General features: G+C 38.0%; 2 protein-coding genes across 2 annotated transcripts in view; one reads left to right on the top strand and one right to left on the bottom strand.

Moving 5' to 3' along the window:
- LOC119720150 (poly [ADP-ribose] polymerase tankyrase-1-like) overlaps positions 1-8,233 on the top strand; it is a 28,358-nt gene extending 20,125 nt beyond the window's left edge. The window contains exons 17-22 of the mRNA XM_038189709.1: positions 267-701; positions 1,909-2,124; positions 2,781-2,961; positions 4,525-4,711; positions 5,449-5,605; positions 6,113-8,233. Of these exons, the coding sequence (XP_038045637.1) occupies positions 267-701; positions 1,909-2,124; positions 2,781-2,961; positions 4,525-4,711; positions 5,449-5,605; positions 6,113-6,172 (1,236 nt within the window). The 3' untranslated portion in view covers positions 6,173-8,233. The remainder of the gene's footprint in view (positions 1-266; positions 702-1,908; positions 2,125-2,780; positions 2,962-4,524; positions 4,712-5,448; positions 5,606-6,112) is intronic.
- A 6,386-nt stretch (positions 8,234-14,619) lies between these two features.
- Positions 14,620-18,307, bottom strand: part of LOC119720217 (fibrocystin-L-like) — a 77,956-nt gene continuing 74,268 nt past the window's right edge. Inside the window, exons 59-60 of the mRNA XM_038189819.1 lie at positions 17,855-18,124; positions 14,620-17,150 (exon numbers count right to left, since the gene is read on the bottom strand). Coding sequence (XP_038045747.1) covers positions 16,987-17,150; positions 17,855-18,124 — 434 coding nt within the window. The 3' untranslated portion in view covers positions 14,620-16,986. The remainder of the gene's footprint in view (positions 17,151-17,854; positions 18,125-18,307) is intronic.

Raw genomic sequence — 18,307 nt, 5'->3', positions numbered from 1 at the left:
TAAAACCATAACTGCCGACAAACGACTCGTTTAGCTTGATCACATCACAATTATGGGCACAGTGAGTTGGGGTAATAGTAGTATTTTGGGCCTAGTACCAATTTGTATGTGAACATGCACTTATGTGCCTAATTATTGCCTTTCAAGTTGGATAGATGTTTGCTGGGATAACTTTTATTTAAAGAAATCAGAGCCTTGGGTTTAATACCCTTGTTTTTACGTCAAGATAATCCGAATTCACCATATTCACTTCTCATTCTTACCAGCTTGCCCATGGTGCTGACCCTGCCATGACCAATCAAGAGGGCCAAACGCCTCTGGACCTTGCCACGGCCGATGACGTCCGTTCACTCCTCCTCGACGCCATGCCCCAGGGCGCCACTCTCACAGCGTCCGCCAGGGGCCACTCCCCACCGGCGCCCATCAACACCAGTTCCCTGGTTCCCGCCCCGTCAACCCGCAGGCCCGGCACCGGGCTGGCGTCGGATGACATGGATGGTCCCCAGGGGGCAGTTGGAGGCGTTGGGGTGGGCGCGTTTGCCCCGGTGAAGCAGGCTGTGGTGTCGACGTCGCAGACTGGGGACGGGGCGGCAGATAGCGGGTCAGTGGAAGGACCAGGGAACCCCATGGACATCAGCATTGGTAGCTTCTTGAGAGGGATTCAGCTGGACCACCTCAGAGACATCTTTGAGAAGGAGCTGGTGAGAAACATAATAAGGGTCGCAACAATACAATATTTATCTTGGCACTAAGATTACCTTACACTATGCATCATAGTAGTGTCATAAACTTCAGTTGTGGCAGCTGTTTGACTTTTAAGCATTCATTTTATCCATAGGTTTAAAAAAAAAAAAAAAAAAAAAAAAATGCTACAGGACCTTATTTGTGTACCACTTTTTGGGTTAATCAAAATATTTATAACATTGTGATAATTTCGGTAAAAGTTGATTATTAGTGTGTCATGCTATAAATTTAGGGTCCAAGGTAGGGATCTTGGCACTTAGTAATTTGCCGTTCAAGTATCAATAGGAATGACTTCAATTTTTTATTTGTTTGATAAGTAAGTTATAAAACTTCAAAAACTGTATAAAACTATTTGACATTCCTTTTTGGTTAATTTTATTGAAAAGTGCACTTCTTTAAACATGTTTTTAATTTTCCATGCTTTTTTCATCACTGTTGCTATGATGTCATTTCAGGGAGACACTGGTTAGTTTAGAGGTTTTCTGTTCAAATTGTGAACCCAAAAAGGTGTTCATTGAAAACATTTGCAAGAAAAGTTTGCTCACCGACTTACTAGTATCTACCGACACAACAACGAGTCGTCAAAGAAAAGAACATTTTCAGCAGCAAAACATCCAAAATTTTGTAACATTTTGGTTACATTTCTGTAACATTTTGGTTTCTACCTTAAATGACATCACACTTTTGCTCATGAATATTGAACTGGGAATTAGCATCAAACCAAACAGGCACTAGAATACCCTTGAAAATGGCAAAATGAAAATTGAAAATATGGTTAAATGGGACACAACGGTGCATTTTCTAGGATTGCATTAAAAAAAAAAGTATATTGAATAGGCCCTTTAACATCAAGGGGAAACAGATTAGATTAACTTGCCAAAAGTGGGAATTCAATCTGCAACCTCTGGGGGTATGTAATGTTGCTCCACCAACCGAGCCATGCAGCCCTATGCTGATGGACTCAAGTTTTTAGTGTCTTCGTTCAGCGAAGCTCTTCGGCTGGGTCCTGACTTGCACCCCCGAACAAATATATTTGAGGTTAGAGACACCTCTTCTCATAGGGTTAGATAGCTCAGTTAGGTGAGCACTGGTTTAGTTTCCTGGAGGTCCTAGGTTCGAATCCTAGAATCAATTTTTTTTACGAGGGCCCGGTTATTTCTGCAGATCTCCATGGATGTCTTAGTGGACATGGGCCATGAGGAGCTGAAGGAGATTGGCATCAACGCCTACGGACACCGCCACAAGGTCATCAAAGGCATGGAGAGGCTAATGGGGGGTCACATCACCCCCAACCCCCACCTGAGTGTCCACGGCAACCAGGGATCTATACTCATTGACCTGGCACTGGATGATAAGGAGTACCAGTCGGTGGCCGTGGAGGTGAGTAATGCCAAACAAACGAACATTTAGACTGGAGACCTGACCTCATACATGCACCTGGTAAAATCTTTAACCCTCCTTCTGTTTGATCAGTGTCAAAGACAGTCAAAGAATCAACCCTGTTCCCCTGCCATGCTATTTGCACAGGCAAGTCACCAACAGTCAGATCGTAAGATGATCTGACTGTTGATGGAATTTGACTGTCAATATTATTTCGTGTAGACACTGTGACAGTAAAATTCCATCAACAGACAAAAGCAGGTGATTGGTAGGTACAGCTGGCTTGTCAATCTCCTTCAGTCAAAGCATGGCTGTATCAGGTTTCATAACAATCACAGCCAGTCAATCCTGCTTTATAAAATCGTCGCGTCGGTGACACAAGGTCGTATCTCCTGATATGGCATAAATCCAAAACGCGAGTTTCAGAATGTCAAAAGGTCGTATCTCGCTTAAAATAACCGAGATGTACACGCAAAGTCAGTGGACGTCGAGATACGACTTTGTTGCAGGGAGCGTATTCGCGGGAGATACGACTTTGCAGAATGGAGTTACGACCTTGTTGCACTGACGCGACGAAATGCACCTTGTCCTAATCAGGAATGGTCTCTTGTTGTCAAGATGTTAAACATCCCCAATAAACCTTTCCCAACTGACAGATGCAGAACACGGTCCGGGAGCACCGAGACAACGGCCAGGCCGGCGGCATCTTCAGCAGGTACAACCTCATCAAGATCCAGAAAGTCCGGAACAAGAAGCTGTGGGAACGCTACCTGCACCGCAAGAAGGAGGTGGCCGATGAGAACCACGCCCACGACAATGAGAGGATGCTGTTCCATGGTAGGATGGTTATCAGCTTGTATGTTTGTTTTAATAAAAGGGATGGGAAAATCGGAATGGCCTGGAAGTATTATTAAAAAGGCCATGTGTTGTATGGGATCACCTGGAAAGTCCTGAAATATAATGAGAAGAGCCACAGAATCCTTAGGATAGTCAGGAAGATCCCGAAAGTGTAATGGGAAGCCTCGTGTGTCCTTCAGAATAGCTTGGAAGGTCTTTGATGTCGTCTGAAAATGGGCCATGTGTTTTAAAAGGGTGACAGGGAAAGTCTTTGATGTGTAATTCTTAGGGATAATCTAGAAGATCCTTGAAGTATTTTAACGAAGAGGGCCGTGTGTTGAGCATAAGAATGTGGACCCTACCGTGGTAGTCATCAAGCAGTATTGTACTACATGTGAGCCCTACGATGTGGTTTTCAGTCATAGTTGTGGCTTGCTTTAGCTCCATTCTCCCAGAGCCATGTTTTTTTTGCCAGGCCTTTTCTGAATCTTTCAAATTCCCTCTCTGTGCATAGTCTATGGAATAGCTGCTTGCATACAAGCGTCTATGATATTTGCACAGATTCCTGATTAATTATGCAAAACTACAACCCGTCTTGACATCCGGATTGTGACCATTCAGCTGATGCCTTCTATCCTGTCTTCCGGAACCCGTTGTTGTTTTACAAAAATATGGCAGCCAAATTGTGCATGTAATAATAAAATGTCCATGTTAGGATGTATCAGACGTTCGTCCGTGTGGCTCTGCACACGTGAATGTCTGATCCTCAAACTACTCTGTACAGGAAACCAGTGACAAATTATTTATCCCTAATTAATATACTTTATACATATTCATGATCGAGAACCGAATTCGCACTGGTCAATTCACCATCACGTGTCAGATGCTATGTTTGCTGTTTAACAAGTGCGCGCGAGTATTCACGCACAGGGTGAATATGCATGCGTAGTAGACTGTCACATGGGTTACCCGTGCGACGTCTACTACGCATGCGATTTACGAAGCAATCATGGAACAGTCGCATGGGTGTAGTACACACACACGAACATGGCCCGAGCTAGCACAATACATCAAAAGATGGTTGCACGCATAAATGTCAATTAACGGTTTCCCGAGCTCAATGATGCTGAACTAGAGAATATTGTGGACAATAAAGATGCCTTCCATGCTAAAACAAATTAGAGTTACTGTATTGCAAACAAAAAGATTTTTTTATGAGATTGAGGAAAAATATTCTTCTGGTGAGCTGGACAAGTTCCTCCGAAGATTTTATACTGCAACGGGAAAATTTGGCAACTGAATATGTTCAATTGCCAAATTTCCTCGTGAACTAGTTTGTCAACTTCCAATACCTCGGGGAGCGAATATCTACTGTCCACCCTCAAACCACGTTATATTTGTATAACGTCCAAGCCTTATGTTAAGTACTTGTAGCATGGCTCAATAATACTTCCTCAATTTTGCAAAATACTCCCAAATTCTGATGGATTTGGAAGGATTTGGGAAAGTTTGAGTGTTTGATTGGGGCTCATCTGATGAGATATTCATGTCTTACTACCACAGGGTCACCTTTCATCAACGCCATTGTCAACAAAGGTTTTGACGAGCGCCACGCCTACATCGGGGGCATGTTTGGTGCCGGCATCTACTTCGCTGAAGACTCCTCTAAGAGCAACCAGTACGTTTACGGGATAGGAGGAGGTACAGGATGCCCCGCCCACAAAGACCGGTCCTGCTATATCTGCCATAGGTGAGTGGTGCAGTTATTCTATTTCCATCCGGCTCTACACCTGAACATTTGTTTTTCGCCTTCCCTCTTCTAGGTTTCTTCAGCAGAGATGCCACTTTTTTGGTTTCAACCAGAATACTGTTTTTTGTGCGGGCGTGTTGTGCGCTAAGCACACACAGCATTCAGCCTGGAAATCAAGTCTGGCATTTCAGTTATTGGTGGTTTCCGATGGCAGTGATATATATGTGAACACAAAAAACGCTGGGCACCAACCATGTTTTCGTCGAGCGCATTGTGTAGTGCAAAGGTAGTGTGTTCCGACAGCAGTGCAGTGTTGTGGAATCGTGCACGTTTCGTGTCAAAAATTACGTTGGAAATTCGGGAAGGCAGAATAAATATTAGGAATATGGAAAAAGTCAAAGTGGTTGAACGAACTGACAGCTTAAAGGCCATAGAAGCAAAATTAAAAAATAAACGGAACTGGGCTTGGCTACTACAAGATAAAGATGACAACAGGGACTTTGTGTCAGACTCGGAGTGGCTTTTTCACACACAAAAAAGTTTCGTTTTTTTTTTCAAGCAGCTGTTCTGTTTTTTTCAAGCAGACCAAGTTCCGTTTTTTTTTCAAGCAGACCTGTGGCATCTCTGCTTCAGGCTTCCCAGCTAGAGTGCATTCTTCTCTACTTTTGAAGAACTTGTAGTTTCATTTTCAGAAAGAATTCAAATAAAAAATCAGACGACGTTTTTTGTTTCTCCAGGCAAATTGTTTACTGTCGAGTGACATTAGGCAAAGCGTTCCTACAGTTCAGTGCAATGAAGATGGCCCATGCCCCTCCTGGTCATCACTCCGTCATTGGAAGACCCAGTTCTGGTGGTCTAGCTTACTCAGAGTATGTCATATACCGGGGCGAGCAGGTAAGGAAATTTAATTTTAAAAATCTTTTGAAGCTTAAAGGTAGAGTAGATCATTTGCAGCTATCCAAAAAGTAACTGACCAAATTATTGTAAAAAGCTTACTTGGTTTAAAGATAGTAATGGCACTAAACTCCCTGTGAAATTATTCCTTCAGGCATGCTGTCATTTTGAAGAAAACAGTAAAAGAAGGTCATTTCCAAAGATGAGTCAAGTGACGCATTTTTGGAAATTTCCGTCAGTAGTTGGTTTGTAATTGGGCGAATCAGTGAATAGCAGTACGCAAGTGAATGACACGTTTGCATACGCGCCCGGTTGCTATTATTCATCAGTTCAGTGCCTGACTTCACATAGCTGCTATCGGCCCGGATACTAATTTCGGGCGCAATTTAAAATTCATTCACTTCGTAAAAAGGCCACATCTGAATTTTATTTTATTATGGAAATATGGATGATTTTCATAATGTAGTTGATGATCTTGATGTGTTTGACAATTTGATGTTTTGGCAGGCGTATCCAGAGTACCTCCTCACATTTCAGATCGTCAAGCCAGATGCGCCCGAGAAATGACCCTTGACCCCGTGAGCAACAGTCCATCCGAACTGTTGTCAACTTTTGCTTTAACTCACGCCATAACATTTCAGCAGTATTCCCGCCATCGCTTTGCTTGACTTTGGACGGATTCTAGATCACCACTGTTAATGACCTCATGATGATCGTCACCCGGATGACCGTCACACTGGATGACCCGTCACCCCTGTTGACCTGTCACCCCGGATGACCTGTCACCCGGATGACCCGTCAACCCAGATGACCTGTCACCCCAGATGACCCGTCACCTCAGATGACCCGTCACCCCAGATGACCCGTCACCTTAGATGACCCGTCACCTCAGATGACCCGTCACCCCAGATGACCCGTCACCCCAGATGACCCGTCACCCCAGATGGCCCGTCACCCCAGATGGCCTGTCACCTTAGACAATCTGTCACCCCAGATGACTTGTCACCCCATATGACCTGCACTGGACCCCAGATGACCCGCACCGGACCCCAGACGACCCGTCATCCGTTGACTATTCTTTTTACCCTTATTTCTTTTAGTTTGTGGACACAAAGAAGCAAAAGCAACAACTATTCTATGCAACCACAAAGTAATTCAACTACCAACTTGAACAAGACCTCATTCAAATGTGATTGTATTTTTCATTCAAGCAAATTTTTTTTAAACAACAAATTTGGGTAGTCTGTTATTTTGACATGTTGATTGTTCATTGTGAACGAGGTGTCTATTATTGTGGTAGTGTGTAGTTTGTGTGGAACAATGTTCTGTTATTTCTTCAGAAGATAAAGAAACAACATACAATTCTGGCGGTGTATGGATGTGACCAAAAATTCTTTTTTGATTTGGTGACTGAATTGCTAGTCACATGATACAAAGCACGTAGACAATTGGTTACAATTTGAAAATTGTAATTTGAAAATTGTAATTTCATCGGTGGCTAAAATGTGGAGTTCAGATTTTGAGGGAAGGAGTCGCAGTGTGTTCATTGATGATCTGGTGTCTGTATTGTGTGCAATTTGGTGCTATGTTTAATTCACATTGGTTATGGGTGGTGACATTTTGACTCCATTGATATCTGGTCTGTGAATACTCGGCCAGTCACATTCCATTGTTCTCGGCAGCTTGTTTGTATTCATTCATTGGGTTTATGTGATTGGTGTAAACTTGGCGACGTAAACTGCTTAATGTGGGCAAAATAACATGGTAAGGATGCTTACATATTTGGGTTGCCCGTTGGTTGCCCGTTGGTTGCCCGTTGGTTGCCCGTTTGGTATGTCATCACACTGAGGTAATATGATCTATTGGCATCAGCATTACCGTGTATTGTTATATCTTGTGCTTGGATACTGTAATTTCATTGGTCGAGAACAGCCACGTGTCTAATTTTCAAAAATGCATGTACAATCTCAAACCTCATATACAATGCGCCTTGCACACTCGCGTGTAGAACCTGCACGCACGCGACTGAGCTGCATGAAATGCATGCCGACCACACTTGGTCTCGATCTCATGTCCGGCAGGTAAGCCTGCAGTTTATCAAGAGTTACACCGCACTGATTTCATTTTGTTTTAAAGTCAACAACTTGTTCCATTAATATAAAACTCTAACTTTCACAATTTGTTTTGCCAAGTATGCTTTTGAAAAACATCATGGAGTTGATAGAAGGTTGAGCCCCAAAAATGAAGATTTTTGGTGTACATCTGATATGAGCAAGTGAAAAGATTTTTGAATGTTTGTCCGACACTGGCAACATTTTCAAGAAAAGTGGTAATTTCGTCTCATTTTCCAGTCTGAAGCTTAGTGGGAATTCGACGGATTTTCAGTGACACAGACTACGGAAAATACACAGTAATCGTTTTTTAAATCACCCAAATAACTGATGTTAATAATTTGTGTTTTATATTGTAAATAATCAAGTGTAGCATAATCGAAATGAAAAACCCACTTAATTTATTGGTTGTTATACTGTACATGGCACAAACAGCATGATTTGTCGTGTGTTGGCCTTGCAGTAAGAGATTGATGTGTGATAATTAAACTGAATAAGGCAAAGTGTTCTAAAGCTACCTTCTTGTTTCATGTGTTAATTTATATCAAGATCCGAGAAGTTTGTTCGGTAGTTACTCTTGTTTAGCGGAACTGATGAAAAAGTTGAATTTTGCCTAATTTTGATAAAAATGCAAGGCCAACAACCCCTAACATTTTGTCGTTTTCATAAAAGTCAAATTTTACCCAATTTCGATAAAAGTGCAACTAAACCCCTTACATTTTGTAATTTCTAGAAAAAGTCAAATTTTGCCAAATTTTGATACAAATGCAAGGTTAACCCCGTACGTTTTGTAATTTCTAGAAAAGGTCGAATTTTGCCGAATTTTGATACAAATGCAAGGCTACCTCTAACATTTGTTTATTTGTAGAAAAATTCGAATTTTGCCAAATTTTGATACAAATGCAAGGCTAACTCCTTACATTTTGTAATTTCTAGAAAATGTCGAATTTTACCCAATTTTGATAAAAATGCCAGGTTAACCCCTTAAATTTTGTAATTTTTAGAAAAAGTTTAATTTTACCCAATTTTTACCCAAGAAATTTCAAATGTAAGGGGTTAGCCTTGCATTTTTATAAAAATTTGGCAAAATTAGACTTTTTATGGAAATGAACAAATGTAAGGGGTTAGCCTTGCATTTTTATTAAAAATTGGATAAAATTTGACGTTTTTGGGAAATTAACAAATGTAAGGGGTTAGCCTTGCATTTTCAACAAAAATTGATTAAATTTGACGTTTTTGGGAAATTAACAATGTAAGGGGTTAGCCTTGCATTTTTATCAAAATTTGACTTTTTTTAGAAATTAACAAATGTCAGGGGTTAACGCCTTGCATTTTCATCAAAATTTGATAAAATTCAATGTTTTTGGGAAATTAACCTATGTAAGGTGTTAGCCTTGCATTTTCATCAAAATTTGATAAAATTCAACGTTTTTGGGAAATTAACAAATGTAAGGGGTTAGCCTTGCATTTTCATCAAAATTCGATAAAATTTGACGTTTTTGGGAAATTAACAAATGTAAGGGGTTAGCCTTGCATTTTCATCAAAATGTGATAAAATTCGACGTTTTTGGGAAATTAACAAATGTAAGGGGTTAGCCTTGCATTTTCATCAAAATTTGGCAAAATTTGACTTTTTCTAGAAATTAACAAATGTAAGGGGTTAGCCTTGCATTTTCATAAAAATTTGATAAAATTCGAATTTTTGGGAAATAAACAAATGTAAGGGGTTAACCTTGCATTTTCATCAATATGTGATAAAATTTGACGTTTTCAGGAAATCATCAAATGTAAGGGGTAAGCCTTGAATTTTCATCAAAATTTGATAAAATTCGACGTTTTTGGGAAATTAACAAATGTAAGGGGTTAGCCTTGCATTTTTATCAAAATTTGGCAAATTTTGACTTTTTCTAGAAATTAACAAATGTAAGGGGTAAGCCTTGCATTTTTATCAAAATTTTGCAGAATTTGACTTTTTCTAGCAATTAACAAATGTAAGGGGTTAGCCTTGAATTTTTATCAAAATTTGATAAAATTCGACGTTTTTGGGAAATTAACAAATGTAAGGGGTTAGCCTTGCATTTTCATCAAAATTTGATAAAATTCGACGTTTTTGGGAAATTAACAAATGTAAGGGGTTAGCCTTGCATTTTCATCAAAATGTGATAAAATTCGACGTTTTTGGGAAATTAACAAATGTAAGGGGTTAGCCTTGCATTTTCATCAAAATGTGATAAAATTCGACGTTTTTGGGAAATTAACAAATGTAAGGGGTTAGCCTAGCATTTTCATAAAAATTTGATAAAATTCGAATTTTTTTGGGAAATTAACAAATGTAAGGGTTTAACCTTGCATTTTCATCAAAATTTGATAAAATTTGACTTTTTCTAGAAATTAACAAATGTAAGGGGTTAGCCTTGCATTTTTATCAAAATTTGGCAGAATTTGACTTTTTCTAGAAATTAACAAATGTAAGGGGTTAGCCTTGAATTTTTATCAAAATTTGATAAAATTTGACATTTTTGGGAAATTAACAAATGTAAGGGTTAGCCTTGCATTTTCATCAAAATTTGGCAAAATTTGACTTTTTCTAGAAATTAACAAATGTAAGGGGTAAGCCTTGCATTTTCATCAAAATGTGATAAAATTCGACTTTTTTGGGAAATTTACAAATGTAAGGGGTTAGCCTTGCATTTTCATCAAAATGTGATAAAATTCGACGTTTTTGGGAAATTAACAAATGTAAGGGGTTAACCTTGCATTTTCAGCAAAATTTGATAAAATTTGACTTTTTCTAGAAATTAACAAATGTAAGGGGTTAGCCTTGCATTTTTATCAAAATTTGGCAGAATTTGACTTTTTCTAGAAATTAACAAATGTAAGGGGTTAGCCTTGAATTTTTATCTAAATTTGATAAAATTCGACGTTTTTGGGAAATTAACAAATGTAAGGGGTTAGCCTTGCATTTTAATAAAAATTTGATAAAATTTGACGTTTTTGGGAAATTAACAAATGTAAGGGGTTAGCCTTGCATTTTCATCAAAATTTGATAAAATTTGACGTTTTGGGGAAATTAACAAATGTAAGGGGGTTAGCCTTGCATTTTCATCAAAATTTGATAAAATTCGACGTTTTTGGGAAATTAACAAATGTAAGGGGTTAGCCTTGCATTTTCATCAAAATTTGATAAAATTCAACGTTTTTGGGAAATTAACAAATGTAAGGGGTTAGCCTTGCATTTTCATCAAAATTCGATAAAATTCGACGTTTTTGGGAAATTAACAAATGTAAGGGGTTAGCCTTGCATTTTCATCAAAATGTGATAAAATTCGACGTTTTTGGGAAATTAACAAATGAAAGGGGTTAGCCTTGCATTTTCATCAAAATTTGGCAAAATTTGACTTTTTCTAGAAATTAACAAATGTAAGGGGTTAGCCTTGCATTTTCATCAAAATTTGATAAAATTCGAATTTTTTGGGAAATTAACAAATGTAAGGGGTTAGCCTTGCATTTTCATCAAAATGTGATAAAATTCGACGTTTTTGGGAAATTAACAAATGAAAGGGGTTAGCCTTGCATTTTCATCAAAATTTGGCAAAATTTGACTTTTTCTAGAAATTAACAAATGTAAGGGGTTAGCCTTGCATTTTCATCAAAATGTGATAAAATTCGACGTTTTTGGGAAATTAACAAATGTAAGGGTTTAGCCTTGCATTTTCATCAAAATTTGGCAAAATTTGATGTTTTTGGGAAATTAACAAATGTAAGGGGTTAGCCTTGCATTTTCATCAAAATGTAATAAAATTTGACGTTTTTGGGAATTTAACAAATGTAAGGGGTTAGCCTTGCATTTTCATCAAAATTTGGCAAAATTTGACTTTTTCTAGAAATTAACAAATGTAAGGGGTAAGGCCTTGCATTTTCATCAAAATTTGATAAAATTCGACGTTTTTGGGAAATTAACAAATGTAAGGGGTTAGCCTTGCATTTTCATCAAAATGTGATAAAATTCGACGTTTTGGGGAAATTAACAAATGAAAGGGGTTAGCCTTGCATTTTCATCAAAATTTGGCAAAATTTGACTTTTTCTAGAAATTAACAAATGTAAGGGGTTAGCCTTGCATTTTCATCAAAATTTGATAAAATTCGAATTTTTTGGGAAATTAACAAATGTAAGGGGTTAGCCTTGCATTTTCATCAAAATGTGATAAAATTCGACGTTTTTGGGAAATTAACAAATGTAAGGGGTTAGCCTTGCATTTTCATCAAAATTTGGCAAAATTTGACTTTTTCTAGAAATTAACAAATGTAAGGGGTTAGCCTTGCATTTTCATCAAAAGTTGATAAAATTCGACGTTTTTGGGAAATTAACAAATGTAAGGGGTTAGCCTTGCATTTTTATCAAAATTTGACAAAATTGGACTTTTTCTAGAAATTAACTAATGTAAGGGGTTAGCCTTGCATTTATTTCAAAATTTGACGTTTTTGGGAAATTAACAAATGTAAGGGGTTAGCCTTGCATTTTCATCAAAATTTGGCAAAATTTGACTTTTTCTAGAAATTAACAAATGTAAGGGGTAAGCCTTGCATTTTCATCAAAATGTGATAAAATTCGACGTTTTTGGGAAATTAACAAATGTAAGGGTTTAACCTTGCATTTTCATCAAAATTTGGCAAAATTTTACTTTTTCTAGAAATTAACAAATGTAAGGGGTTAGCCTTGCATTTTCATCAAAATGTGATAAAATTTGACGTTTTTGGGAAATTAACAAATGTAAGGGGTTAGCCTTGCATTTTCATCAAAATGTGATAAAATTCGACGTTTTTGGGAAATTAACAAATGTAAGGGGTTAGCCTTGCATTTTCATCAAAATGTGATAAAATTCGAATTTTTCTAGAAATTCACAAATGTAAGGGTTTAACCTTGCATTTTCATCAAAATTTGATAAAATTTGACTTTTTCTAGAAATTAACAAATGTAAGGGGTAAGCCTTGCATTTTCATCAAAATGTGATAAAATTCGACGTTTTTGGGAAATTAACAAATGAAAGGGGTTAGCCTTGCATTTTCATCAAAATTTGGCAAAATTTGACTTTTTCTAGAAATTAACAAATGTAAGGGGTTAGCCTTGCATTTTCATCAAAATTTGATAAAATTCGAATTTTTTGGGAAATTAACAAATGTAAGGGGTTAGCCTTGCATTTTCATCAAAATGTGATAAAATTCGACGTTTTTGGGAAATTAACAAATGTAAGGGTTTAGCCTTGCATTTTCATCAAAATTTGGCAAAATTTGATGTTTTTGGGAAATTAACAAATGTAAGGGGTTAGCCTTGCATTTTTATCAAAATTTGGCAAATTTTGACTTTTTCTAGAAATTAACAAATTTAAGGGGTTAGCCTTGCATTTTCATCAAAAATTGATAAAATTCGACGTTTTTGGGAAATTAACAAATGTAAGGGGTAAGCCTTGCATTTTCATCAAAATTTGATGAAATTTGACTTTTTCTAGAAATTAACAAATGTAAAGGGTTAGCCTTGCATTTTTATCAAAATTTGGCAGAATTTGACTTTTTCTAGAAATTAACGAATGTAAGGGGTTAGCCTTGCATTTTCATCAAAATGTGATAAAATTCGACGTTTTTGGGAAATTAACAAATGTAAGAGGTTAGCCTTGCATTTTCATCAAAATTTGGCAAAATTTGACTTTTTCTAGAAATTAACAAATGTAAGGGGTTAGCCTTGCATTTTCATCAAAAGTTGATAAAATTCGACGTTTTTGGGAAATTAACAAATGTAAGGGGTTAGCCTTGCATTTTTATCAAAATTTGACAAAATTGGACTTTTTCTAGAAATTAACTAATGTAAGGGGTTAGCCTTGCATTTTCATCAAAATGTGATAAAATTCGACGTTTTTGGGAAATTAACAAATGTAAGGGGTTAGCCTTGCATTTTCATCAAAATGTGATAAAATTCGACGTTTTTGGGAAATTAACAAATGTAAGGGTTTAACCTTGCATTTTCATCAAAATTTGGCAAAATTTGACTTTTTCTAGAAATTAACAAATGTAAGGGGTTAGCCTTGCATTTTCATCAAAATGTGATAAAATTTGACGTTTTTGGGAAATTAACAAATGTAAGGGGTTAGCCTTGCATTTTCATCAAAATGTGATAAAATTCGACGTTTTTGGGAAATTAACAAATGTAAGGGTTAAGCCTTGCATTTTCATCAAAATTTGGCAAAATTTGACGTTTTTTGGAACTTAACAAATGTAAGGGTTTAGCCTTGCATTTTCATCAAAATTTGATAAAATTCGACGTTTTTGGGAAATTAACAAATGTAAGGGGTTAGCCTTGCATTTTTATCAAAATTTGGCAAATTTTGACTTTTTCTAGAAATTAACAAATGTAAGGGGTTAGCCTTGCATTTGTATCATAATTTGGCAAAATTTGACGTTTTTGGGAAATTAACAAATGTAAGGGGTTAGCCTTGCATTTTTATCAAAATTTGGCAAAATTTTACTTTTTATGGAATGTAACAAAAGTGTAAGGTTTACCCCTTGTAATTTGTAACACAAAAGATAAGATCAACCCCTTGCAATCTGACAATTTTACAAGGTAAATGGGTAAAATTTGACTTTTTATGTAATTTAATAAAATCGTAAGGTTAACCCCTTGTAATTTGTAATACAAAATGTAAGATCAACCCTTTGCAATTTGACAATTTTACAAGGTAAGGTTAACCCCTTGCAATGTTCAAAAAAAAGGTGCAAGGTTAACCTTCTTAGTTTTTAATAAATAGATAAGGTTAACCCTTGCAATCTTAAATAAAAATGATAAGGTTTAACAGAAAGTATGATTTTACAGGCAAGAATCACTAACAAAGAAAAGTGAAAACAGATTGTCTGTTTCAGATGTCAAGCACACACAAAAAGGACCTTTTTTTAATAAGCACACACTCTACTGCCAAAATTTTATATCAAATCAAATTTGAAAAAGGCTTTAAAAAAATGATCGGCACAATGTCATTACTGCATTTGCATGCAAAAGATAAAATTTGTTTGAATATTTTCTGCAGCTGCATTTGTTTAATGAGTTTGTGTAAAATACTCCAGAATATAAAGGAATAGCAACAGTTTACTTAATGTCAATAATCAGTTATTACAGTGGAATTTCGCTATACCGAACACCACTATACCGAATATTAGGCTATACCGAACACTGTCCTTGGCTCCTGATTTTTGTTTACAAAACGTACCAAACATTGTTGTTGAAAAATGTCAACAGGCGAGTGACAAGTGGCTATTATTTCCCCGAGGAATAGAAGGAGAAAGCAACCCATTGCTGTAGGTAATTACATGATTCAATAGTCGCCTTGTGTTCAAAGTCGTCCAGGGCCGGCGGGTGTGTAGGGTGAAGTTCTGGCCACTATTTTACTGAAAACCGGAGCACTGGCAACTTTAAATCGCTATACTGAAACAATTTCTGAGGATCCTGCGATGTTCGCTGTAGCAGCATTCCACTGTAATATATTTCCGTTGCTGAAGTTCAGTACTACCAAACTATCATACAAGGCTCTAACAATCAGTGCATATTCATCCCTCAAAAAAACAAAACAAAAAAACAAAAAAGAGATCAGGCCTGCACACTTCTACTTTGAGATGAGGGAGTGTAAATGTTGGCATTCCACTGTATGTTCTACAGGATAGAATTGAAATTATTGGTTTTAGGAAATGATCAATTCCAAACAGCTAACAAAAATCTAAGTGGAAAAACACACACAGCAACTATATGACCGCCCTAGAACTAAAAGAACAAATGTTTATCCAGATACTATCAGTTATATCTCGCGAGTGCGAGTGGAACACGAAATAATGTGGTGTGTCTGTGTCCCACATGCCACGAGGCCGAATGTGGGATGCAGACACACTATATTTTCCATGTTCCATGAGCGCAAGTGGGACAATGAATTTATCTTCAAGCAAACTTGACACGCAGTAAAGATGGTACATGCACGCTACACACAACATTTTTGGCGTTGTACGGATTGGCGCGCGCATCTTTGAATAGCGCAATACGCGGAGTGCAGTATGGACCGTGGCTGTGCTACATATGTAGCATGGCTTGTTGCCATGGATCAACCAATCAGTATCGGGGATTCAAGTTTACTTGAAGATAAAGCTCAATACGAATATGAAGCAAGAAGCACCTTCTCTACATTCGAATGCATCAGATGATAAAATGGTACCTCTAGTAACTTACTAAAGTGTGATTTTGAAAATGTCAAGTGTCAGAGATTCAGCTGACTATACAAGTTCTCACCAGTCCATTACAAGGCATCCATTCCCACGTCAAGTCATAAGCTATTCAAATCAAGAGTGACAGACAGCATTCATTTGGCATTGCCAATTCACTGTTACTATGCTTGTGACTTTACTAACTGGGTTGACTTTACCACAATTCTGCCCTGTGCTAGTTCAAGATACCACCTACGCAAATTTATTCTTGTGAGAGTGTACATCCATATTCAGTAGATCAAATCATCGTCATCACCATCGATCGGCTGCGGAGCAGTAGATCAAATACAGAACAATACAGATGTACATGGCTATACTCTATACCTGTATTATATGAAAGGCACGTAGGAGCATTGCCAATTTTGCAGAAAATGGACCTACTGATCTATGAGAGAAATCTTGCTAAAAGTGAAGATAGGATGGTACCAAAAACCTTGTGAAATTATTCCGCCTGAAGAAAATAACACATCTAGAGAGGCTAGATACAGCACACACTGAGCACAAACACGTGAAGTTACACTGAGTCTCATTTTGTTTGCTGAATCTAGTGTAAAATGTTCAGCTAGCTATATTTTTATATCCAGTCGGTATATATGGAGATGCATGTAGCCTATAAAGTAGTTACTATTAGTATGCCCTAAAGTACTGTCCCCATCCAGAGCCAATAATGTCCATTGAAAACAAGTTCTCTGGCCTCAACTTCAAGGAATTTTAAGATCCCGAACCTTGGGGCCTGAATCACAATTTTTCTGTCCTAATTATTCTGAAGCCATCAATAAAGCCAAAATTTGAACCCCTTCACGTTGCACACATTCAAGACTTTTTTTCATGAGTATGACCTAGTTCATTTTTTTTTGGTATCAAAGATGCATGTACTGTCACTAACTATCCTTCAAAACATGAGATTTGTTGATTTGCCCAACATAACAGTAGAGCTGGCACTGTTAGCCAACACAAACCACTGGTCCGAAATCCTCTTTAAATGTCGTCACGGCCACCGGTTTTTACGACGGTGTTTGAGCACCACATGCTGTGGTTGACCCAGTCATCAGACTGACAATTGGGGCTGCAGTACGTTTGCTGGTGGCACAGGGAGCACTCAAATTGACCGACCAGGCCGCACACGCACAGCTTGGATTCACCTGCGATACATTATAGTTAAGCAAAAATAAAGTCTCATTGTTGATGGTATGGCATTTCATATCAACAAAAGATATTACTTTGGCCAGTGCTGAGCGTCTCATAAGCAATATCAGTTACAAGATCAGTTTTGCTTGACCTGCATGGTTCGATCTTGGTCTTATACCTCAAGTTCTTGTCTTGGTCTAGTATGTCTTACTTTTGGGCCTTTAGGTCTTGGTCTAGGTCTTAGTCTCAGACCTTCCGGTGTTGGTTAAGGTTTTTTACTCTAGGACCTAATTCAGGTCTTGTTCTAGGTCTAAGTCTTGGACCTTCAGGTCTAAGTCTTAGTCTGGGACCTTCAGGTCTAAGTCTTAGTCTGGGACCTTCAAGTCTTGCTTTGGGTAGGTCCTAGTCTCAGACCTTCAGGTGCTGGTTTAGGTTTTTCACTCTAGGACCTACTCCAGGTCTTGTTCTAAGTCTTAGTCTTGGACCTAAGTTCAGGTTCAAGACTTAGTCTGGGACCTTTAGGTCTTGGTTTAGCTAGGTATAAGTCTCAGACCTTCAGGTGTTGGTTTAGGATTTTTACTCTGGGACCTTCAGGTCTTGGGTCTAATTGCGAGTCTCAGAGATGGCAGTCTCGGTCTTCCAGGTCTCAACTAAAACACTGCCTACTCCCCCCCCCCCCAATCTCAGGTCAGGGAACATTACAAGCCTGTACACTCACCGCTTTCTTCCACCCATCGGATCATGACGCAGTCCGAGTGATACACCTCAGTCAGTGACAACTTCTCTTCCTGAGCCGAACTGATGTCTTCCAGGGATTCGTCAGTCAGGATGAATGGTTTCCCCTGCAGCTTGCCAGGGAGGGCACTCTCCACGTCTGCACGCAAGTCACGGAGCTTGCCCACCTTGTTAGCTTGGACCACGCACAGTTTCTGGAAGGTGTCATCTTGGTTCTTGACCATCACAAACATCTCGGTGCGCTCCTCGAGTGCTAATGATCGATTCAAACAAGTTACACATGTCAGTGACCAGCTGCATTAGTGATAAGGGGAACAAAATCATACCTGATTCTTAGACTAAGGCTATCAAAGCAGGGTTCGCTCTTAACTTTTTTTGTCACTAGTCAGCTAGACTAGTGAATCAGACACTTAACTAGCATGTATTATCGGCGCAA

This window comes from Patiria miniata, unplaced genomic scaffold (genome assembly GCF_015706575.1).
Source record: "Patiria miniata isolate m_02_andy unplaced genomic scaffold, ASM1570657v1 HiC_scaffold_9, whole genome shotgun sequence".
Classification (NCBI taxonomy): domain Eukaryota; kingdom Metazoa; phylum Echinodermata; class Asteroidea; order Valvatida; family Asterinidae; genus Patiria; species Patiria miniata.
This window is presented reverse-complemented; position numbering and strand designations above follow the sequence as displayed.